At 38.6% G+C, this 26,178-nt stretch overlaps 1 protein-coding gene across 2 annotated transcripts in view; it reads left to right on the forward strand.

The window, feature by feature from the left end:
* tmem132e (transmembrane protein 132E) overlaps positions 1-26,178 on the forward strand; it is a 349,939-nt gene that overhangs the window by 315,737 nt on the left and 8,024 nt on the right. For both annotated transcript variants that reach the window (XM_019252827.2, XM_010737271.3), the window contains 3 exons: positions 5,776-5,981; positions 15,655-15,934; positions 25,816-26,010. In XM_019252827.2, the coding sequence (XP_019108372.2) occupies positions 5,776-5,981; positions 15,655-15,934; positions 25,816-26,010 (681 nt within the window). The remainder of the gene's footprint in view (positions 1-5,775; positions 5,982-15,654; positions 15,935-25,815; positions 26,011-26,178) is intronic.

Below are 26,178 nucleotides of genomic sequence, written 5' to 3' on the forward strand. Positions count from 1 at the left end.
CAGGTGTTGCATTGGGATGGCTAGCCTCAACACGTCATTTATCATTTTTCATTATCCATTAAAGACAAGGCGCTGGGCCATGTGATATTGAGTGGGCTTGCTTCAGTGCCCCTGCCACTGAACATTCGAGGCTAATTTAAAATGAGCCCTTCAGGGCCAGGAAATACACGAGTCATGACAGTTCAATAAAACGTGCCCCAGAATACAGAAATAAAAGATTCACTGTGAGCCTGACAAAGGTGGAACAGTCCATTATTTCCAACTTACGGTTGTGTTTTTTTAAACCTCACACATTACTGTCAAGCCAAAAGTCACGCCAATCCATTCTAATTAGATTGTCTTGTTTCAGTCGTTCTGTGTTTTCTTATTCTGAGCACTTCAGATGAGTGGTGCAAAATACCTATAGCACAAAGCTTTCCGGTACTCTGTCATATCTCCTGCTGGCCTTGTGACTTGAGACTGCAACTCAAACAGCATTTAAACATAAATTATTTTCAAGACTTGTTCCCTAAATAATGCTTTATTTTAAGCTCAGCCTCCTTCTCATTTAGATGTTTGCCAACCCACAGGCGTTTGTATTATTTTTTTTTTCCACCAACTTTGAGAGTAAAAATAGGTAAGAGGCTGTCTTTTTTTTTTTCGTTACTGGAACTTTTATTTATTTCTTTAGTTCTTTCTTCTTTGGAAAAACTAAGCTGCAATGTGCATCAAGAGCCTATAGCAGATAAGCCAGTCCTCTGTGTGCACAGTTGTTGCTGTGTGTGTGTACGTGTGTGCAGGAACATTTATTAAGGCATCCCAGTTGTACAAGGCAGCAAAGGGGGGAAAAAAGGAGGTTGTGAGAGTGTGTCAGGGGGTAGGGGGGACTTGCCGGCCATCATGAGTAACAGAAACCAACCCCCATCCCTCCACTGATTATTTTCTCCCCTAGCATTGTGACTCATATAACCTGTCTGAAGAGAGAGATAAGGCCTTGTGTACTCACATCACATCGCATGCCTGTAGTCATCCTGCACACATACTGTACTGGACTGCAGGCTCCTATATCACTGCCACACTTGATTATTAGTGTGACACATGTACCTTTGGTGCAACTCCAAATTAATCACACAAGGGATGGCCCTCGTTTTGCTTAAGCATTCCTGCAGCTCAGGATGGAAGTGGTTATAATGATTTTTGCAGTTGCAGCAGTAATTATGCAGGGGAAGCGGTAAGAATGTCATTGGTGACATCTGCAATTTGATGAGTAAATATGCATAACCCCTTATTTTGAAGGGTTTGTTCACTCAAATAGGAAAAACAAAACCGAGCCATTGAGATATATTATATTACCAAATCAGAAGTATGTAGATCTATATTTTGCTATGGGGCTGTTTGGGCTAGATCACATAGTTCCCATTGAGGCTAACCTTTATGCTACAGCATACAATGTTTTTGACAATAGAGTTCTTCCAACTCTGTGGCAACATTTTGGGGAAGGCCGTTTCCTGTTTCAACATTACAAAGCCCTTATGCAGAAAGCCAGGTCCGTAAAGAAATTGTATTCCCAGTTTGGCGTGGAAGAACTTGACTGGCCTACACAGAGCGCTGACCTCAGATAAACTGGAATGCTGACTGCTACTGCTTTTGGCCATATAATGTAGCTGTGGTTTTATTTGCTGAGGTCTGTGAAAGTTCTACCTTCACCTTATAATTGACCCTTCCTAACTATCAAATCTTTTTGCTATGTGCTCCAATAAAAGTTGAGCAAACCTCGGTCAACTTTCTTCTTTCCTGTACTTAGATATACCACGTGTAAGCTTGTCTATGTTATTAATACAGGAATATGTACAGCTATTTACTGATTGCCGTGGATTACTTAGCCATTTAGCCACCATTTTGCTAGCAACTACAGAAGGCAGCAAGTAGCAGGTCACCAGAAAGGAGAAAGTTGACCAAGGTTGTGTCCGATTTGAAACCTATTATTGCAACACAGATCAAAAATGTGTAGGACTAAAGAGGGGTCATTTGAGGTGAATGGAAACCAAAAACTATTATATTCCGCCTTTTTTAACTTTTAAAATTACATTCAAACTGTTACCAAGAGGCTCCAAAGTCCCAGCTTTCCAGAACAACATATCATTCTCACACTCAACATCATTAATCCTACCAACAACAGGCTAATGGGGGCTGGCTCATTTAGCTAACAGAGCTAAATGAACTCATTGGTTGCACTGCTCTTGAAGCCAGTGTACATCCATCACATGAAGAAAAGCTTCACAACAGCTCCAAGACACAATCCCAGTAATGCTAGCCATATGTCAGCTTGCATTCAGTGTTCATTTAATACATATGTTATCCCTAACTGGAAACTCCATTTGGCAGAACGCTGTGGCCGTTAATTTAGTGAATATATAAATTTAAAAATAAAGTCCTAGATAATTGAGGGTTTGGAGATACAAGGAATGTCATCAAGATGGCTCAATTTATCTTCTGCTTCGATTTATTCTTTGTCATGTGTGTCTTTGACATTGAAACGTGACACTGAAAATCACTTAACTTTCCTGTCCGCGACAGAAGCAGTATTAAGAAGCCCAGCTGAGTGTTTATTTCTGACCACCTGTGAGATAATTGCAACTCCAACATGGAAAAATTGTTTAAACCATTTTTCTGCATCTGGTTTTGTTTATTTTCCCATTTTTACCATTTTTGTAAAGATCTTTTTTTCTGCAGATCTGCAGCACATACCATGTAACCGTGGCAACTGGGGTTCTAGTCCAGCTTCTTGCATGTCACTGCCCTAACTCTCTTGACCTTTCCTGCTGTCAAATACAAGCTAAATGTCCAACATACTCCATAAATTAAAAAATATGTACTGTGCAGTCTGGGAATCTGCAGTTGTCTAGCAGAGGAAACAACAAAATTGGATGAGAGACATTATTGTTTCACTGCAATGACACATTCTTGCTCACATCATGAATTCTTTTTTGTTGATTTTCTGCTTATTTTAGTCAGACAGATTACTGTTTTATTAATGAAGCTGTGAATTATGAATTACAGCCTAATTCCCCATCCTCATCATCAGTAAACATGTCTCTAAAACAGAGCTAGAAGAGACATAATATTGGATTACAATCACAAGGTGGCCATAAACATGACTCCAAATGAATGATATTTGATAGTTTCTCTATAACTGCTGTGTGTGTAAAGAAACAACAACAAAAAATAAACAAGTTTGACACATTAGCTAAAAAATGACGATATATAAATGGGTTTCTAACCTGTTTCTGCTGCCCCCTAGAGGCCAAAAACAGTTTGCAGGTTCAACAAAAGCCTGTGCTACAAACAGGGGCTTGGAGCTGGAGATATGTGGGTATTTATTTGGCAGGAAAGTCTAGTGAATTATGCTCTGGTGTTGTATTATGGGAAGTGTACTCCAGTGTTTTTGGATCTTGACCTACACTAAGTATTAAAGCATATCAGGCAGGATGTCTGCCTCTGCTCGATTTGGACACCTAACCTTGTGGATGTTCAGTACTGAATTACTGAAATACCCCTTGAAGGGGTCATGTGTAAATAATGAGCCAATGATGTGATAGCAGTAAATATGTTTTAGCAATCTGACTGCTCAAGATGGAATAAAATCCTGGCTCTATTTCCACACTTGATTATGTGAACAAATGTGTTTAACTTCTATTGGCTCAGCATGTGGATGAACACAGAATTTACCCCATTAGATGTGCCTGTACCTGAATGGTCACATCATAATAAAATGCCATTAAAGCATAGCTTGCTTGAAGGACAGAAGCTGCTGCATTTATTGGAACTGTTTGGAAAATTAATTCATTTAATGTCATCGAATAAATGTGTGATAGGTGTCTTCATGTTTATTAACCCAGCCAGTCTGTCACTCATCATGTGACCAGTGTGAGGCAACACTTGTCCTGATGATCTGTCTCCACCCAGGCAATCTGCTGGCACCATGGAAGATGCTACAGCGCATTAGCGACAGTGTGACAGCATGTGGCGGCTCAGTGTGTGAAAGCCCTCCTCAGCAAGCCCCCACAGGGCTACTGATACCCAGAGTTGCTAACAGCTTTTGACTTGCAATTAGCCGGCCAAGTTTATCAGCAGCAATAGCTGCAGGAGCTGAAGAAGCACTGCAGCTAGGGCTCGTTTTCAGTGTGTGCATGTGTCTTTAGGGTTGAAGGAAGTACATGTCAGCCAGATGTACATGACTCACTTTTATATGCAAGCCATGTCTTGATTAATCAAGGTGGAGAGGTACTTATTTTTCTTTCTTTTGTAACTGGCTTCCTACTGATAAGACTGCACATGAGCAGACAGAACAATAACACACAAAAGCTGGATACTGTGGTAGCCCGTAAGGTCAAACCCTGCAAAATTGCATTAACTGAACCAGAGGGAAAGACTGTCATCTTAAGAAGTCCTTACACCCCGCCCCCTCCGCCTGCTCTGGCCTGTCTACATAGAGGGGGAATTATATTACCCAGACCTCCTCCCAGTTATGATGAATCCCCAGCCCTGAGAAGACTGGCCAGCCCGACCTCCATTTGCGGGAGATTAGATCCTCTGATTACAATGCCAGCTACCTCCCACCACTAGATAAATCTTCGATGGGAGCCCAAAAGCAAAGCCCTCCAGATCCATTGCAGTTAATAATTTAGTGTTAGAGGGGGACAAGTATTTATGATAATTCAAATTGAGCTGGAGGTTTTTGACTAGACGGGAAAGCTAAAGAATGGTTTTAAGTTAAAAATGGCATTTGCTAAAACTTAAATTTAGAAATTTCCATATATTGAATTCATACTACGTGTCATTGCTTTGTCATGAATCATATCACATTACATGAATGTCACATGAAAGCTGAAATGTGTGAATATATTTATTAATGTGCCATGTAGGTGTTTTGAACCAAAGTTCATATGAAATGTCACACTGCTGTCAGCCTGTGCATCATATGAGTTATGTGTTTGCCTAAAAGGTTTTGTTAGCATATTACTGTATGTGTTTGTATAATTGTTCATAGATCATTATGCTGCGAATGGGCAAGAGAGGTGGTGGGGTTAAGACGTGGTTTGCATGCCTAATTTGCACTGTACATGCTTAACAACACTGGGTTACTTAGAAGCACTAATTTGACTGCATAAAAGATGCAAATCAGATTAGAGAACAGCCCACAGCCAATAACCACTGTTTACAACAGTGGTTTTCTTACTGTGCTATCAAGGCCAGAGAGTCTGCAGGGTGCAATGAAAACCTGCCGACTCTGGATCCTTAGTGGCACACAGTCTGCAGTGTGATATTCACATACAGCCTCATTTTAAGGAGTATTTTAAACAAATTACAAACTCTTATTGGTAGCGGTATCTATTCATGGAGATAATTTTGGCTTCAAGAGCATAGGTTTTGAGATATATTATCGTAACCAGGATATTGTTTCTGGAAGAACAAGTTTCTATTTTCACTGATATCTGAAAACCAGGCAAGTAAAGCCACCAATGATATCTTTATAGGGTTTGTTTTGCAAATTTGGCTGATTCTTTAAGACAAAATGCAGGTATTGGCAGATATAGTTTATGTGCCCTGAACTTTCACATATCACATACCTTACTGTATATTTGCTGTCCTGAAACTATGAACCTTGAAATGCTCTGTGATGAATTGGGGCACTGACAGCTGTGCTGTATATCATCACATATCACTTAGTTTCTCTGCCATAGATGTGACCATTACCATATAGATGGGCTGACTTCTGACCCTGATCTGTCCTAGGTGTCCATGAATTGCGACTATGTGTTCGTCAATGGGAAGGAGACACGGGGATCCATGAACGCAAGGGTCATCTTCAGCTACGAGCACCTGAGCGCACCACTGGAGCTGACCGTCTGGGTGCCCAAACTTCCTCTGCAGGTGGAACTTTCTGACAACAATCTCAGTTTCATCAAAGGCTGGAGGGTTCCCATTCTGCCCGACCGAAGGTAGGGCACTTTGGTCAGCTTTGGCCTCATCCTCTGCATGATAATAGCATTGTATTTGCCAAGCCAAATTCTAAGATTTGGGAATATAGTAATATCAACAAAGAAGTCAGAAGGGACAAGAAACGTGATCAGTCAGTAGATCAGACAAGTTGCAAACAAACCCCAAAAATAGCCAAATCAGAAAGATTAACTTTAATTAATTGTTAATTGTTACCCAATCTCTGGGGATAATTGCCAATGGTTTGGAGCTTCGGAGTAGCCACTGGTTATCCAGAAAATGAATGAAAGATATCTAGGTGAAGTCCATTTAGTAGCTTCATTCTCAACAATAACAAAAAAAGATACATTTCAGCTAATTTCTATAAACATTTTCTTATGAATGCAGAAATCTTTTTAAAAAAGCGACATTGCATTTTGGCCAATGCGTTGCACCTTTTTTGCTTTCTACACGAACCATTTACCTGCATGCAATCAAAGCCTGCCTGATCAATACTCAATAGTCAATACTTCTAGGATTACATGTCACACTACACACGGAAACCGGAATACTTCTGTTGCCAAAGTTCTGGTGCCTTGTCTACAGATTCAGCATTCATATGCAGATATCGTTTATAACGATTACCCTACTATAATAGTTGTGTGCACACAGTTTCCCTGAGCATTATAGCGTTCATTTTTCATTTTTGCTTGGCATCAATATCTGATCATCTGGCCAGTGACATGTTTTTTGCCACAGGTAGTAGATGTAGCAACACATCCCTCAACCACTCAATAGGACAAATGACCGCCATGTGCCTGCAACATATGAACTACAGAAGTAAAACCCAAGCTGCATTAATCCTGAACAGCACTGTGCATTTTGTATGATAGCATGTTTCAAAGGAATATTCTAAAGCTCTATTTTCTTTTCTTATCTGTACCCTATGGTAAAAGCAACAGAGCTAGAATGCATTAGGGGCAGCAGAACATTTAGATGTACTATTTTTGTGTATGATTACGCAAGGATTCATTATCCAAAGAGTATGGAAGCCAGCAGTCTTCAAAAATCAGCCTAGCCTTTTCTCTGTTATCCAGGATTTTATGTGTTGTTGCTTGTTTTGCTCCAATTAGATGTTCTGTCTCAGGTACACAGCAGAAATGTACCCTGCAGAATGAAGCTCTCAAGTGCAAATTGATCTACAAGGTTGTCATGTTTGTGTCATAACCATCTGAAACCATTTTATACAACAAATCCGAGATGCAGACTTCATTTAGACTTTGAGCAACCACACAGTAAGCTTTTTCCAATGAATATTGGTTGTACTTTAAGATAAATAATGATGTTTTTGAAGTAAGAAGGAGGGTTTTTGTGGTGTTACTAGGAACTCCAAATTAAGTTGCTGTTGTTGTTGCTGTACTTTCAAAAAGCTGCAACTGTTTCTGTAACAATATGGCGTCCTTTTTGTATGCATTACATTGAATTGCTTAGTATTAAAACAATTTTAACAAATAAAACTAAGCGTTTAATGTTTAATCACCAAATACATTAAGTAATTCATGTTAGTATCACATATTTAAATGTTAAATTTGAGTTTCCAATAGTTTAATTCAATCAATTACAGACATAAAGATTCACTTTTACTGGAAATAATTATACGTCAAAATCTTGACCCTTGTTAATTATGTATATAAATCTACATTTTAAATGTACGTGGTATGAATTGTACCAGTGAAGGATTTTCTTTTTTCTTTTTTTTTACCGTGTATAGCCGTCAAGTTTAACACACTATCACTGAGAATACATGTAGTGTAGATATGGTTCTCTCTACATTTAAAGGGATAAATGCCACTTGTGTGGTCTTCATGTCAATATTATAGTAGCTGTTCTATCGATAGGAGAAAATTCAGCAGGCAATAAAGAAGCAAAGGAGATGTTGCCTCCAAGCTTTAAAAATACAACACCTTAAGATGTGGAAAAATGGCACTAGTGGGAGATTAAGGTTGCTCAAGCCAGGAACCTGATGAAAAATATGCTCTTAGGTTAAAGAACCTGAGCTCATTAAAATATTTAAGCATTCTTGTCATGCATGCAGCAGTAACAAACAGGCCCACAACCCTTCATTTAGGAAATGTTTAATGGGAGCATTAACACTCACGCGGGTGGCTGCTGTCGTTGCTGCTGGAGTACATCACCATAGACCAAATCCATTTCTACCCAACCTGAATACAAATGGGGTGTTTAAGCAGTTGTTTGAAGAATTAAGGTATTTCAAATGACCTAGACTGCTTGGAAAACATCTTGCAGAGTCTTATTTTTCAAAGATCCCCAATGGGCTATAATGGGCTATAGATGGTATATTATTTTGACATGTAAAATGTGTCTTAAATCCCCACTTTAGCACCATTCATTCATTTCATTCATTGTAAAAGGCCCAGACTATTAAAGTACCCTGCAGATGAGGAATCATATATGTGCTTTTCTCAGATTTGTGAGATGTTCAGACCTTGTTATTTTTGAATGGTGTTTGTCCATTGTTTACCAGGCCCTAAGGAACACAGGCAGCCTCATATGCTATAACTCTCTTATAACAATATTACCTTTGTTTGTCCCCCTTCCCCGAATATAAATAGGTAGACCAGTTGTTTCAAGCAAATTGGTGTGGTTTTTAAGTTCCTTTCTCCAAATATGTATCTTTTCAATTCTTCCAACCCATTTTCTATGCGTATAAAACTTCCCTTGTGCCTTCATAAAAACAGCCATCAAAGACCCCATGTGAGCTATTTTAGTTTGCAATGATTGTCACACAGCCAGGCCAGAGGAATTCACTCCTTTCTTGCATGCTATCATCTGGATTTATTGGGTGCGTGTAATTTTCTTTTCTTTCCTGTAGTGCTTTGCAGCATCGAGCAACTGCAGAAAAAGACGGCTGCCATCATCCTTGAGGGTGCCACATGCAGACTATTAAAGCTTTTGATGCTGACTAGACTGGTCTTCCCACATGACTTTTGTTTTCAGTGATATTCCTGGTGGTAGTGTTGGACACATCTTTTGATGAGTGTGATATAGATAATTTTTTTGTTGTTGTTGTTTTTGTTCCCTGATCCATGGCTGTAGCAGTATCACAGCTTAGTTTAATAACCATACAACCCAGATGTATGGGTTCAAGTTATGTACTGTGTACCTCTGATATCCTAAAAGACATTTTACTTGACAGGAAATGAATTAATTCATGCTTATATTTGCACCTCTTGATTGATTGATTCAGCAGCATTTATTTTGTCATGGTTATGAAAACAGCCCGCATCTTATTTCAGGGTGTTTGTACTTGTTGTCAAAGTGATGCTGAGGCTATACATGAATCAATCAAGTCTGCAAGAGTAATAAACCCGTCACAAAAAAGCACATTCATCACATGTAATATATTCACATATAGGCATGTGTTGTTTTCAGATATTAAATGCAAGACATCACATGTGACACATCATTCACAAAACTATTCCAGTCAAGGTCTATTTGCTCTGAAGCCTTCGACTCACATATATTACGGTCCTCATCATGGGTTGAGTTTGCTCGGTTGCTATGGAAATGTAGGGAGTTTAAAGAGCGTAGACTGTCTCTAGGACTTCTTATCCATGTTGACTTTAAAGTCGAGCTTGACATTTGACATTTTTTTAATATCTCACTTGGTTTTGCCAGGAGCAAACATAAAATGGACACCTAACCTGAGTTCATCTGGTATGTCATTTGAAAACAAAGCTGCTGCTGTTGTTTGCTGCTAGACTAGTTGGCATAGCTCTGGGATGTTGTGGCTGTAATGTTTTTTTGGTCCATTCTTGTTGCAGCTTTATATACCACTGGAGTGTTTCAGAAGCAGAGCATTTTATCTGCTAGACTTTGTTAACTTACTCACATTTGGTCATTTTATGTGATTTATGTGCTTCTGTGAATAAGTAGGTTATGTAGTTGAATAGTTTCCCTTATGTCTGTTTTTAAGATTGAGAGGTTGTGTGAGTGTTTTATTTTGAAAAGCGACTGGATTCTTTGTTGTTTCTGTGTCTGGCTTCCTGGCCAGTTCAATCTGCGCTGTGCTATGCTGGTTACAGTGTCCTTCAAAAATAAAACAGCTGAGTATTATTCACAGATCAGAGTAGAAAGACACTTCTGGGAGGCAGGAACATTGTCTAGAAAGGCCATGATCAGATTTAGCGGCTGTGGTGCAGCCAGAACGCATCACAGTCGTCCCTTGTGGGATTAAGCCAATGAAACATATCTGTGCAACATTTTACATATGAAAGCATGGATTTCACATGTAGTTTGTGTTAGTATTACTCCTGATCATTTCTATTTTAACTTTTAAGACTTAAACCCAAAGTTTAGAACTTGCAACTTGAACTTGAGAATCAAGACCTGAGACTTCTTTGTGACTTGTAAAACAACAACCTGGACGTCTGCCATTAGCAAAACAAGACGACTGCCAACAACTGCCTACAAGACTGGCAAACTCGACTGTACCAGCATGCCAGAGAGGCAGAGAATGGACAGACTGCAGTAGGATTTACGAGACATGAACTTAATTTTGAGTCCTAACAGTAGAATTGGCACGGGATAGCAGGTTCTATTTGCCTTGACCTTAGTCTTGTTTGTTTACAGTCAATTTGAAGTGCTGTGATAATGAATTAAATGATGTTTTGAAAAGCTTTCAAGGCATTGTAAGTAATACCACAAAGTAAGATTGTTACTCATCTCAAACACACTCCAATAACACTAAATCAGGATGATTATCTGCGCCAGACTTTGTTAAAGCTCCTTCACTTGGTGATTGTTATTAATATTAACTCATCTCAATCCTCCCATCGGTAACTTCTCTTGCTTATTTCCCTCCTCTCACAAGAGCTCTGACTCTCCTTTACACAGCCTCTAACCTCCCACACTCTTTCCCTCGCCTCAATTCTTTTATTTTCCTTTCTCTTGCAGCCTCTCCATCCTACATGACACATTCTGAACCTCCATGCGCAGTAAGGTCTCTTGGCCTGCAGTGGGCCTTTGCAACAGTACAAAAGAATTGTTCACTGGCTGTATTATCCACTAACATGCGCTAAAAAAGGAAAGAAAGTGTAATCGGGCGGGCAGCCCGTGTGCACTGAAGCTTCAGCTTTTACCTTTGTATCAGAGACTCTAATAAGAACAGACAATATTCTTCTGGGGGAGAGGGGGAAAAAAATATCAACCTTATTTTCAGGTAGAGACTCAGGAAGGTAAACTTTCACTGACCTGAGCCAAGAGTTGTGAAACTCCTTGACAGAGACAGAGAGAGCCTTACTGTCTCATTGGGTTTTTCTCTACCTTTAACTGAATGAGTAACTGTGTGTGCAGTCTCAGCATCTGCTGTGGAGTTAACTCGCTTACCAAACAACAGCAGCAACTTCATGTCTTAAAGCTCCACTGTCAGTCTCCAACGCACAGAAGCCCACAGAATGAAGTCCAGATGACATCCATCAGACCAGAGAGCTAATGTGAACTGGAAAAGTGCCCATACTTAAGATCAGGTTTAGGTTACAGTTTTCCTGTTCAGTGTCTTCTTGTATCAAGTTATCTAGAGACATCATTGATGATTTGGTTTGTTGTTGATAGTCTGAGAAAGAACTCGCTTTGAGATATGTATATGTATCATATATAGATAGATATCTCCATGAAATATTCCCTGTTGATTACTGACATTAAGAATACGTTTTTCTTAAATATTAAATATCTAGAATAAAATTTCAATGGGCAAACAAGGCATGCTATTACAAATGCTATTATAATTTTGGTGAAATCTAGTGAAACCTAAATGTGTTTTTTGGGTATTTCCTTTACACCGATCTGAAGGAAGACGTTGCACAGAAGCAAAATAACCCAAAATATGAAGAATGACCAATGCATAAAATTGATGCTCTTAAAAAATAATAATTAAAAACACAGCTTAATGCACCCAGTAATATCTTTCTGTTAGAGCCTCACTGCCTGATAAAGACCTGCTTCTTTCAAACTCATCACTTCTAGTTTGTAACACAGGTTTTCTGTTAAACATTAGTTGTCTCAAAGCCTCACCTGAAATAACCTGGATGACAATTTTCTTTTTCTATGTATTTCTTTTGACATAAAATCAGTAAAAAGTCAAATTAAATTAAAAAAAAGATCCAGTCTCACTCAGAATACTGCATACTAAAATGTGTGGACAATTTCCCTGATTTTTTTATTTTTTATTTTAAATCCACTTTAAAAATTAATTAAAGGCCAGCTGTTCATGTGACAAATATGTAACTTTCTGAAGTTTCTGAGCTCATATAAGGAGAAATTGACTCACTGTCAGCATGAATAGCAAACAATCATCCATCTAATAACCTGTTTCAGATTAAGGCCAGGGTGCACACTGATCTATCAATAGAGCTCACCCACACACGTACATTTACACTTATATTCACACTCATTGACTACTTCAAAACTTCACACAGAAAGAACCTTGTTTTGAAGTTCCACTGCTAACAACTCATCAAATTAATGAGTATTCTCAACACGATTTATGTATTCTTTCCAAGTGTGTTCATTTGATCCTGATTTTGTGATAAATTGCCATTTATTCCTGCTAGTAATTTAATATAATTTGACTTCCCATCAACAAAAATGTGTCAAATGGTCCAGTACCCGCTGGAGTAATACATAATAAACTGTGAACAATTTTCCTAATGATTTCCCTGAAGCCACAGTCTGATTTTTAAAAACTCATTAAAGGCTATTAATGCTACAAACATGCAACTTTTAGGGGCCTTTAAGTCCACATGATCAGAAACTGTCTAGTGTGTCAGATTAAGGGGGGCTCTATTTACAGAATATGGCAGGAATTAAATATAATATTTATAACTATGTTTTCATTTGTGTATTTTCTTCCTGTTTCATGGCCACTGTAGTTTCTCCTTTCCACTAAGAAGGAGAGGGTGAGACATTGTTTGCAATCAGGGACTACACCGCTAGATGCCGCTCAATCCTATGCACTGGTCCTTTGAATCAAACTTCAAAAAACTGACCTTGTTTTATGACCCTGTTTTATTAATTGTTCTCAAAAACTTTATAAATTCATATTTGAGACAGAATCCATATGCAAGATTATTGCAACACCTACACTGCACAACAGGAAAACCAGGTTGTTGTATTGCTACATGCAGCTACATGCTATTTTATGTTGTTTATTTGTTAATATTTAAAGGGCATAAAGTCACTGCAAGGGGATGTGGATGTATGTGAAATATAATAATAATATGATTTATGTACAGGAAATAAACAAACAAGAATTTACTGATACTATCCTGATGACGTTTATTTAACTTTAATTCAACTTGGATCTTTTTTCATTAGTTTCTTGCATTGTCATTGTTAATGACTGATAAAAAAAATTCCAGGTGGTGTGAACTTTTCTTGGCCTTTTAAGAGCACACAAGTTTAAGAACTGCTGTACTAATGCAACACATCACTGCACTGACTAATGTAGACAGTCACTCCCCACCTCCGTAGCTTTTACCTGTCAAGGCAATAATTTCCATAGTATTGGATTCATCTTCTCTTTGCCACATCATTACATAATCATACAGTGGCTGTCAAAGTCATTTGACAGTGGCTGTCATTTTTTATTCATTTCAAGAAATTTCATAGACCCAGCAGTGATAACTCCATGACTTGAGCTTAATCGGTGGGAAAGAGGTTCATGAAAAGATGCTTGAATGTGCCTCCAATGACCAATGGGAGCCTTATGGGAGGCCCATTTATTCCAAAATATCATATAACCTGCCAGAGCAAAGTTATAAGCAGAGTAGTGTGCTGAAGTATTCCAATGATGATGTGTGGAGAGGAAGTATGCGAAGATGAATTAATAATCAAACCCAATAAGTGGAACAGGTGGAAGCATACACGCAACAATGCATTTTGCTGTTGAGTGAGTGTATTCTAAGCGTTTATGAGACCCCGGGACAGAAGTGCTTAGCCTAATAATCAGACCTGTTCCTTGAATCAGTGGGTAGGATATACGCTTTGTCGGTGGCTGACAGCCCCGCTGCCTCTTCTGAATCTCAAGTCATTCAGATAGTTAATTCAAAGCAAAGATTAAGCAGAGGAGCGCTTTTTAAGTAGGAACTGGCAGATTGTCAAGCCTGCTGAGGGAAGTTGGGTAACTCATACATCTTGTTGTACAGCAGATTGCACTCAGTGGGGGACGCACCTGGCATGTTTAACCCCGCTGCCCAGGGCTCCTGTGAAATAAGAAGGGCGTTAGTCCAAAACTCTGCTTTTTGGTGCCTTTCAGTCCTTCCCTGCTGGCTCGGAGGACATTTTCCACATCGCCACAACATCAGAACAGACAGTGTGATGGATTTGTGTGGAGTGGTGCCGACTTTCTCATCAATGTTATGATGTCAAATTATAAACCCTTGAGAACAGAAGGCACAAATTGAGACGTAGCATCATGCCACAGTGCTTAGCATAATTTAGCAGCAGCTGCTCAGTTTAAAGAAGTGACAAGTTATGATTGGTGACTTTTTAACGCTTTTAATGAGGGGTTCTCCATCTTTTTTTGGTGGCCAGTTCTAGATACATTTAGCCAAATCTCCGGTATTAAGTTTTTCTTCTCAAGAGTTTCACTTCAGGTTTTCTTTTTGCAGAAAACTCCACAGCTATAGGCATCAATTAATGTGCGTAGCTAATGTGCGTTACGTCCTCTAATCTGCTGACTTGTGCAGTGCAAAGAGCAGCCTCATGCTATTTGATGAATTGTACTATAGTTAACTATTCCTGACTTTGTCAGAGTGTGTTGGCATTATATGAGAAGCAAGTGATCAGACATGATTTGATACACTGACTGTCTTGAGGCTTAGCACTGACTGCATGTTTCATTGTGAGCTGTTGGGGTGACCTTTTTGTAAGACAACTTGTACTTTAGGCAGCGCTTATTGAAACAGAAAGTATTGCACTGTAGGCATGCATTATTACAATCTACTGTATGCAACATATGCACACATTCAGGGGAGAAGAAAACAGACCTCCGATAGGCCTGTTAAAAAATATGTCAGTGAGTGAACTCTGACTTTCGAGTGTCATGGAAGTATTTTGCAAAGCTGTTTCAGATAAGTACCCAACAGCCTTTAGAAATTATCTGTGATTGTAGATCCAGTAACAAATTAATTCAAATGAGGACCGAAATCTCAGTACGTCACCACAATAAATGTGCCTATTTCATGCCAAACTGACCTTTTGTTTTGCTGTGTTTTGTTTGGTTACTAAATAATAATTAGTATGGAATTCAGTGCATTTCTGTATTTTTAGTGAATTTTTAAAGAAATAATAATTAGACCATCGCTCTCTGTCGTTATCGCTGAAATATGTGCCAGAATACATACGTTTTCACTGCTCACTCTCTATGTAAACATTAGGCACTGTGAATGTGAGAGACCTGTGTCTGTCAAAACTGTTTTTAATACCAAAGTAGGTCCTTGACATTATGTCACATAGCCATACCTTGCACAGCTGCCTAAAATTGGCACCCACAATGTTCATGTTTAATATAGCACTGCTTCTTTTTCTGCATCCTTGACACCATATGGAGGGATATCTAACACATTTTTATCCTCAGTTTTAAGTCGTTTCTTTTCCCTTTTCTCTCCATCCAAGGAGCACCAGAGACAGCGATGCAGATGACGAAGATGATGAGCGCCGGGTGAGTCGGGGCTGCACCCTGCAGTACCAGCGGGCTCTCGTCAAGGTGCTGACCCAGTTCCACACCACCTCTACAGAGGGCACCGACCAGGTCATCACCATGTTGGGGCCTGACTGGCAGGTGGATGTCACAGACCTGGTTCAGGACTCCCTGAAGGTGGCCGACCCCAGGATAGCTGAGTTGGTGGACAGAACGATCTTGGTGGGTCTGGAGCTGGGATCCAGTGTGCTAAAGGTAAACTGTCCACCTCAATGCTGAGAATTCACATAAATCAACAGCGAAAAATTAAGTGCCTCCTGATGACAAATGATGCGTCTGAGTGAGAAGCGTGAAAGAAGGGATGGTGTTCCCTGAATGTGCCCTCTACAGCTACCACACACAAAATGAAGATTGAGTTAAAGAGATGAAGGAAGAAAGATTTGCAACTTAGAGCTCATTACTCTTTCTGAGTTTACAGCAGCTGTTGAGGGCTAAAGAAGCAGGTTCTTTTAGAGACTGTTGAGGCCTTGATTAAAGGATAATACAGATTTATCATAACTTGGGTTTTATTTTCATAGTTTTGATCACCATTTCTATCAGTTGTGATAACATTGCATTCACCAAATTAGATTTCCAAAACACACCAAAACCACTGCAACAAAGTCAGATAGGGCAGGAAAAATATGGAGTCAGAAAATCAGACAGGTTGTAAACAAGCCAACAGTTCATTTGAAGTGAGTGCACCTAAAATGTCTGTAATAATCCTTCATTACACATAAACACTAAGAAAACTATGGTAGATCAAAGTTGAACCCAGGAGACAGTCAATAAACCGTGATGGATGGTTGCAACAAGTAATTTTCTGTTCACTTTTGTTTTCTCTTCTAAGTAAGTCTGGCTCACCTCAAGGTTTGTACAAAACCTGTCTGATAGTTTGATTGCTTGTGTTTCTTTTTTCCATGTTCCCGGAGCTTAGAAATTAACTTGGGGAGGACAATGTTGTAATTATCATTAGTAATAATGGCTATGAACATTCACCTTCTGTCTGTGTCTGTTATAAAACAAAAACCTTTTAGTGTCTCTATAAGTATGTGCTGCTGTTCATGTCCACTTCTCACAAGTAAAAGATTTCCCTGACATAAAGCGCATATAAATGCATCAGCCACGGCAGGTTCAGAAGTCCTTATAAAGGTAGCGGCACAAGTTATGACTCCCGGGCAGTGATTTACCGATGCCTCACTGGTCATTTATGGGGACAGAGAGAAGTAACGGTTGGTGAGAGTTTTGATCACCGTGAAAGATCACAGTTTCAGCCTGTCAAGAGAAAGAATAGTTGCTTGATGGATGCGTCCGATGGTGGTGAAATAGGGAGGAAAGATATAAGTTACCAATCCATCATTTTAAATGAGCAATGGATCATTTGTAATCTGTTGAAGGGTATGAATAATTATACATCAATTTACCAGCAGACGTAAGTTGCCACACTCACTCACAGTAATTGTAAATAAATAAGGTGTTCAGAAAAGATTTCATTTAATCCATCAAACCATTTTATTATTGACTGCTCTAGAAAAACATGCTAACATGCTGTTTACCGTGGTCACTATCTTGTGTGTTAGCACAAGAATATATAGTCTGCACCAAGGTGGTTGAATGACTGACACATCAATTAAGCTATACAGCTCACATGGCTAATAAAAAAGGACAGTCTATGCGTATTTACAGATGGATGTCATTCCTCATTTAGTCATAAATCAAAGCTCCTAGTGTATTTAGGGTATATTTCCATTATGTTTAAAGGGTTAGTTGGGGTATTTTAGATAGGGTTTTATAAGGTACATGTACATAGTCAGTGTGTTTCCTACGCCTCCAGTTTGGAGAAGCAGACTCAGATCAAGGCACAGAGGTAGATCTATGCACTGCTGTGGACAGAGTCAGTAGAAAAACATGTTTTTGCTACATAAAACAGGCCCACCTCGAAAAAATCAATATCTGTTTAAGTGCACGCTATATTAACAATATTTTCACCACTTTACCTTGCAGCCAGACAGCTGTTTTCTTTGGCACTAATCCCACAGCTTCAAATTGTGCCTCACAATGTTTAGCACCACAGATCAGCTGTTTGGGTCAGAAAGTTGCTGAAATCAAAAATTCACCTTTCTAAAGATTTCAAAGATGGTGCCTGCTTGTCTTTTTTGGCTGTGTCGCTGTAACTCTGATCCAAACAGCTGAACTGCGGTGTAATATAGTGCACTGTGCACTTGGATTTATGCATAGGGATGTGGAAGTTTGGATAGTGCTGAAGAAAAAGTCTGTCTGACAGCAAGGTAAGGTGGTAAAAAAAAAAGTAATATAATGTACACTTGAACAGCTATTGATTTTTTATTTCTTTTTTAGGTAAGTGTTTTCTATGTGGCTAAAATATGTTTTTCTCCTGACCTTGTTCACCGCAGCAGCAGTGTGCTGATCACCGTCTACTGTTAGTAATACACTGACTTTGCACAACGCCACTTGAAAATCCCTGTGCTGTCCCTTTAAAGCAAATGAGATCAAATTGAAACTTCAGTTTCTGAGTCCCTGCAGGTGTGAATGATTGAATCAAAATGTGCAAAAAAAACTTTTTGAAGACTTCATGTGAAATGAAAAAATTACATCTCTGCATAATCTTTCCTTTCAACATGAATGACTGATGGCTTAAAAAAAACTAAAATTACTAAGAACAGTACTGTAGTAGTAAAAGATCCCCTATTTTTCATTGAACAGTCATATTATTACTCTGAATTTTTGAAAATGAACTGTACGCACCTCAACAATGGTCCTATTACTGAAAAATTGAGTCTTTCAGAGGATTTGAATCAGCCCTTGAGTCTTAGGAGACTAACTCAAATTGTCCACCAGCTCATGAATAAAGAAATGGAGCAGCGTTTGCCCACTTAGTGCAATATCCCAGACACTCATTAGATTTTGGTCTTTTTAGAAGGATGATTGGGGATTATTGCATGAATCAAGTATTTCTATTTTGAATTTGATGGGTTTGTTTGTTGACAAGAAGAGACAATATCTGAGGTTTAAAGGTTAAGCTATAAAGATAGCAGATCTTAATTATTCTGTAAAGGGTATGTGTATGTCCTGTGATTACAAGGCAGAATGATGACTTTCTAAGGATTCACCAAACCTGCTGGGAGTTGGGGAGTGAGGGGGAGGAGGGTGGTTAATCCAGAGGATTACTGAACAATAGCTGCTTCTCAATGTGAAAAGCCAGACTTGGACAGAATTCAGCGTTAGTCCTCTGATCATTAATATCTGCAAACATCAACCACTCTTCCAAAGACAGACAGCTGAATACAAATAGATTTGAGTCTAATCTACAGAATCTTTAACCTCTCTTGAAAATTATAGTTCAATATTTACCATACCACGCATAGAACCAGTGCAGTATATCTCTCAACAATGTAATCCCTATTTAAATGTTAACTTCACTGGATGATTTAAATAGAAATATGGAGAAATGGTGTCACTCAAATGAAAGAAACACAAATTGGATTTGTTGAGTGAATATGAAGTGCGGCTCACAACATAGGCCTATATAAATTATATACCATAGTCAGACTCTTTAAATATAAGTTATACAATCTATGAAACTCTTCTCACAGCTTCACCCAATGATCAAATGCAACATCAAATCCTCCATGTATTAAAATCTTCATGCATACAGGCACTGGTTTTAAAATATATATGGAAAGATTCTCTCTCTGCACATACATACAGGATGTGCGCTCATTCCCTTTCTTTCTGTTTCTCCATACTTTGATATGTCTAATAAAGTTTAATATGCCCCCCAAGAAAGAATTGGTTTTACTGGGACTAGTCACACTATTCTGCAAGGCTCTGTAGCCATCGAGGGAACCCTTGCATTGGTAGGGAGAGGGTGGTTACAGAGGTTTGTTTTGCAGCTGTTGCACCCACTTACTTTGCAGTGTGTGAATCTGTGTAATTGCCTGAAAGTTTATAGGACGTTAAAAGTTGAAAGCGAGGGTCACGTTTTCATTTTTTCACTCAGATTTCAAGAGGTATTACATTTGTATTTCATCAGTTCACCCTTCTGGAAGAGAAGCACTCTGTGTGTTTTGTGCAAACAAGCATAAAAAGGCAGGATACATCTTAGTGCTCGTCAGTGTTAATTACACTGATGGAAAGTATAATGAAAAATGCCCATCATTTCTACAAGATGAAGACTAGAGCTTGTAGAAGTCAAAGCATAACCAGACTAAATTTATCTGTCACTTAAGTCCACAAAAAATGGATCATGGTTCAATTTGCTAAAGCTCTTCTTCTGAATAGTAAATTGTGTTTTGTGGGGAGTTTTCTTTATTGATGTCATACACTGGTACTACCTGATGTTGTCAACTGATGTGATGACATGCTTCATATATGTGCTACTTATCCATTTTAGCCACAAGAAAAGGTTATCCAACAAGCAGGAGCAAAGCCATCAAGGTGATCAGCTTTTATTATATAGTACTGCTCTGCCCCAATTTGCACTTCCAAAAATATCCTTTTGTACAGATTACACAAGGAACACATTTGACTTTACTGCATGCTAGAAAAAGTAATACTTTTTGTCTGTTTTCTCATTTACACACATAAAGAGAATTTCCTATTTCCAATAAAGCAGTCTGTATATTTAAAAAAAAAAAAACTATGCTTCTTCAAACTTTGTGTGTCCCGAGTGACATTAAGTTAATGAAAAAAATGTTTGGCTTTCAGAAAGTGTTGAAGTGTTTCCAATATGCTGAATTCATATAATGTCACATTCTGTTTGAGGATTTCCCACCAGTCTCCCAATCAGGCACAAGACATTATTTATGGGGCATATATAGTGTGAATCTACAGTGTTTCAATTAGTGGGAATGATATACTCTTACTGCTGCTTAACTTTGAGATTTCGATGTAGTTTTGCATAAATTCTCATCAATTGCAACTTTAACTTTCAGCCAGAAAGAGTTTCTTTTAGTGTAATAAGGCGTAAAGAAAGGACTCTTTGATAACTGAAGGCTTAAATTTCCCTGAGATCCCTGAAATCACCTATGGTGAAATTGGGCATGGCTTTTAGTGCAAAGTTTGTTCAGTACAAAGAAAAGCTATTAATGATCTCTTCTCAAGGTCTCTTTAGAGTGGTGTGCACCTGATATGTGTGTGCATGTGGGAGGATGTGTGTGTTTTTCATCAGGTGTGTTTCTGCTACAGGGTACCCATGAAATCTACAGCTTGCATGAATAAATCTTCCACTGATATCCTGTTGCACCGCACGCCCAAAGTATGATTTATCGAATGCAAGGTTTGGGAAGAGAAGCGTGGAGTGTAGTAGGGAGAAGATAATGTAGTGTGATGCAAGTAATATGCACTATGAATGAGTGCCCAGACATGTTAGGTGAGGAAACTGGTCAGTGTCAGTCTGCTGCTTGGACTCATCATTGATCTTCTGTTGGTTTTAAACAGCAATGAAATAGTGCCATGACATCCTGTGAAGGCCATCGCACACAGCTATATGCATCCCAGTGCTCAAACAGTGACTGATAGAGGAGCTCCCAGTTGAAGAACATGTAAAGTGTAACTACTTTCGTGCTTCACTTCACCTCCCCTGCTTGCAGAAATGATGACAAATCCAACTGGGAGTGGAGCTGGAAGGAGTTACACAGCTTCAGCTGACCTTTGCGTACTGGTAGATATAAATGTAGAAAAACCACGTGGAAGACATTCATCGGGGATTGCTCGGTGTAGCTATGAACCAACATTCATTTCACATTGTTACATTTTTTTGGAGGGGGGAGAAAATATTGTTGGAAAAAAGGGACAATTCCATTTTTCTCTTTCACAAGCTTTGTCCTTGTCCAATTAGGATTTTAAATGAACTCTGTCAATGCAGCTGGCCTAATGAATGTTTCACATTAAGAGCTAATTTTTCACGGCAAAGCTGTCGTCACACTGACATGCATTTTTGTATTTAAAAAAAAAAAAAAGTGAGTTTTCAAGAAATTAAAACGAGTTAGCTTTCAAGAAATGAAAACAATTAGCGATGTTCACAGGTGAGAAGCTAGTGAGGAATTATGTTTCTAGACAACTTTTCTTTTTTTTTTTTTTAAAGATAATTTGTTTGGCCTTTAATGCCTTTATTGATAGTACAGCTGAAGATAGACAGGAGGGACAGAGAGGGAGAGTGACACGCAGTAAATTAGCCGTCCAATGCGGGATTCGAACCGGGGCCAGCTGCAGCGAGGACTATAGCCTCCACACACGGGGCGGCCATTTAACCTACTACGCTACTGACCGCCCCTCTAGACAACTTTTCTTGATTGTTGGATCGTAGTTTGGGAGAGTGATCTGAACCTGTGTGAATCTGTTTGAAGTTCAACCCTCTACACCCACCAAATAATAAATACAGTCAATAAATCAAGTGTTGTAAATCAGTTAATTTGCAAAATGAACTACATAAATTCGTCAAAATATAACTCCTATGACAGGTTATCGTACTGACAAATCACTGCTAGATTGGACATATTTTTAGCCATGCTAGCAGCAGGGCTCTGTTGATGGCGGTGTTGGTCCACCACAGTGGTCTAGACGGAAATATCTCAACAACTACTGGATATATTGCTGTTAACATTTTAACAGACAATCATAATACATAGAGGATGAATCCTCAATGACTTTACCTTTAGTGGCACCAGCACAACAAAAATGAGTATGTTGTTTCCATAACTATTTGGATATGTTGGCATGATATTTGATCCAGATGTTCATATCTGATTGCTTACTTGTTCATCCAGTGATGAAACAAATTTTAGATTTGTCCATCTCCAGGTAGAAGAGACACTAATGGACCAGAATACAGCACAACAACATGTCCTGTATGTGCACCGTTTATACTTGAAGGAATAAATCATGACTTTATATATTATAATATTATTTACTTCTATTATTTGCTCTCAAAATGTTTTCCTCTACATAAGTCTCTTTCTATATTTTGGCATCTGTGGGTGGGAACCCCTATGAGATATATATGAGATATCTATAAATATTACTGTGTACCATTCTTGTCCCAAAATCTAATTATTTTATGTTTTTATTTATGTCTCTAGAATTGTGCATGTTTTATTTGAAAGAAATATGCTCAAGCATTCATACCAAACTTGCATTGCAGCTCACTATTTGTAGTGACACTGTTTGTTTTCCTTAAATATCCTTGAAATTAGATACATGACAGCTCAAGAATAAAAACCCACAGAATATATGTTTCCAGTGTGGCTCATAACCCAGAACAAGATTAGTTTCTGTGATTCAATTTTTGAGTTCAAACAATCAATGTACAACGTGGTATATGTTTGAATTGTTTTGACATTTGTACATAGTCGACCATATTGATTTGAATGGTATTAGATTTTCTTTTTAGTCACTTTAATTGGCCTGTGAAAATATCTGCCAAGGTGGAACAGAACGTGAAATATCAGAAAATCAATTGCAGGCAAACAGTTTGCAGTGGTGGGGTACTCAGTCTGACCTCAGTAGATTTAATGTTTAAATGTGTTTTTACTCAGAAACTGACTGACTGTTTTGTTCTGGACACATCTTTTCTGTCTGTCACTATTCATGAAAAGACTTGTAGTCTTTTTAATCTGTTAACACCCCCCTTAAATTGAATCTTTCCATAGAAACTTCCAAAATCAAGCTAATGCATTTGTTGTTGCGGCAGAAAAAGCTCCTGTAGTGAGAGTGATCCATCATGCAGCTGAGTTGTCCTCATAGAAAACATTAAAGTTTACTTGTGCGTTCATTTACTATCTTGCCTTAGGCTTGTGCATGCACACCTTTATGTGTGCGTGGTTGCATGTGCATGTGTTTGTGATGCCCATTGAACCCTATTTTTCCTTTCTGGCATATTAATCAATCACACCCAAACATCAGCCATATGGAAGTGGAAAATCAGACTGCAGAATTTGTAGCTGCATGAAAGACGTTTTTTTCCCCCTTCTATTTTTAGCACAAGTATTTACGAATGCAGAGGATTACTTTTTTTTTCCTTTGTAAAATTTAAATGAATGCTTTTGTAGCTGTATTACACTTAACTAAGATATTAATGCAGCATATAGACTGTGATTCAGTACACACAGTGTTTGGAGATGTATAAAGCAAAATATCATGGGCAAAGAAGCAGAGAGGTTGAAAGGGAAACATGTTACATACACCTACAGTCAAGCAAAAAATGCTAGAGAATTATTAATATTAATAATAACAACTTCAGCTTATAAATTAATATATAACACCTTTTTAAAAACAGAGTTTACAGTGCTTTGACAGGCAAGCACAAACAGGTTACTAAAGGCAAAATAACAACCAAGAGCCAGGAACTGAGGCCAAACAAAGGCAAGACAAATTAAGATTTAAGGACATATGGTAGGAGGAAGACAGTGAAAGGTGGGCAATGAGAACAATGGCCATCAAGTAAAATGCCGATCTAAGAAAAACAAGAGAATAAAGGCCATTTAAGCAATAAGATAGACCAATGAATAAATAAAACTAAATAAAGGAATGGAAAACCAAGGATTATTATTAATTATACTGTTCTTGTAGCTGTGCAAGGTGGATTGTGAATTGGATTGGTGAATCGTCATGCCTACACTCTGAAAATGAATAAACATTTAATGACCAGGGCTTAAAAACTTAAAATAACAGGAATGCCTGACAGTACTTGTTTGTCTTATGTTTGGCTGGCTGTGGATCATCTTCATTTTTAAGTCCCTTTGAGAATTTAATATTACTTACTTATTTATTACTGACGTTCTGTGCAGAATTATAAATCAAGGCAATATAAGGCTTCTTCTAGAGGTTACAAGGAGGTCGGAGTATCATAAACACTTAAGTTCAGTCAAGATTATTTTATCAAATCGATAGCAGAATATATGCTAAACAACAATTATGACCACGGAGGTGCATTAAATCACTTACTACTACTACTACTTAATAGATCACTTACTAAGCAGCGTAGAATAAAACCAAAAGCTACAGGTGCTGTTTTAAAAAGAGATTGGCAGTCCACTGTGATTGTGCATGTGTGTGTTTTAAGAGGGGGGTTTATGATTTTGAGCACATCAGAAATCATAATAAATCAAGACCATATTAATAAAACCAGACACCTGCAGATACATCTGTTTCCACTGATGATTTGGCTCAAGCCTTCATATGACAAATTGCATTGCACCAAATTACATGACAAATTATTGCGCCAAATTATGTGGCATCTGAGCCAAAGGCAGGAGCAAAAAAAACAAAACAAAACAAAAAAAAAACATTGGTTGACAGATGATGTAGAAATCATCTCATCAAATGAGTTTCTGTCACAGCAAGGGTTCTAAATAATATAGTTCTGAAGCAGCACTTATGTATAGGCGATGTAATTACATCAACATTTCAGTTGATTATGAGTTGGGTTGTTTTTTAGAGCACCAATCCCTCCACTGTTTGAACATTGCGTGCTATATTTGATGCCAGTTATAGTTAGAAAACACTTGAGGCGAAAGTACAAAGATTTCCCCCATCGGACTCTGAGAGCCAGGCCACTCCATCGCTCAGTGGCTCTTTACATTGTTCATGTTCCTCATGACCTCTGGTCACAATTGCAAAGTAAAATGATGATTTTTTAAAAGTGCTCAAAGTACTGGGTGCAGAGGCCTGTCAAAAGCCTGGGATTACCCGAAGAGGCAAGATCGGCTTCTAATGCTTTTGGTATTTCATGTAATGACACTTTGATGGGCACAAGTGTTTTTTTGCTAACCGCCACTTTGAAAGCGTGTAGTGGCCATTTCACATTGTACCTCCTGTGTCTGATTGCTGATGGATTCCGTCTCGAGTGGGTTTTTTTTTCTATTTTGTTTGTTTTTTACTTTGATAGACAGAGAGGCATTGACACATGGATCCAAGATGCGGTGGAACAAACAACAGCACAAGCACTTTAATCCAAAATTGGCTTGTCATGGGCTTTATGAGCTTCAGAAAGACAATAAAGCTGTTGTCTATTCTGGACTTAAACGATGCCCCTCTATCATGTGGAGAAACAATAAAAGAGCATCTTTTCTCTGCAGGTGGAGTCTCCTTTGGCAGTGGATGCAGTATTGGGAGAGTCTGCGTTCTCTGTCACAGACGACAAGGTTTCCATCACGGAGATGCGTGTTCACGCCATCTCAGGCCTGACCCTATCACTGCAGCCCAGCCCTGGGAACAGCCACACCATGGTGGCCAAGGCAGCTGGCATCCAGACACTCACTGCTCCCAAACAGGTACAGCATAACATATCACACAGTGCAAAAAAAGAGAAAATCTGTGCAATAATGTTCACTACCTGCTTCATATTAGTGGTATTATTAGTTATTATTATTAGTTTCTGTGCTTCTAGTGTGTGTGTGTATACTTGTATTAGTCATGTTGTGGGCACCATTGTATTTTAC

Source organism: Larimichthys crocea, chromosome III (assembly GCF_000972845.2).
Source record: "Larimichthys crocea isolate SSNF chromosome III, L_crocea_2.0, whole genome shotgun sequence".
Lineage (NCBI taxonomy): Eukaryota > Metazoa > Chordata > Actinopteri > Sciaenidae > Larimichthys > Larimichthys crocea.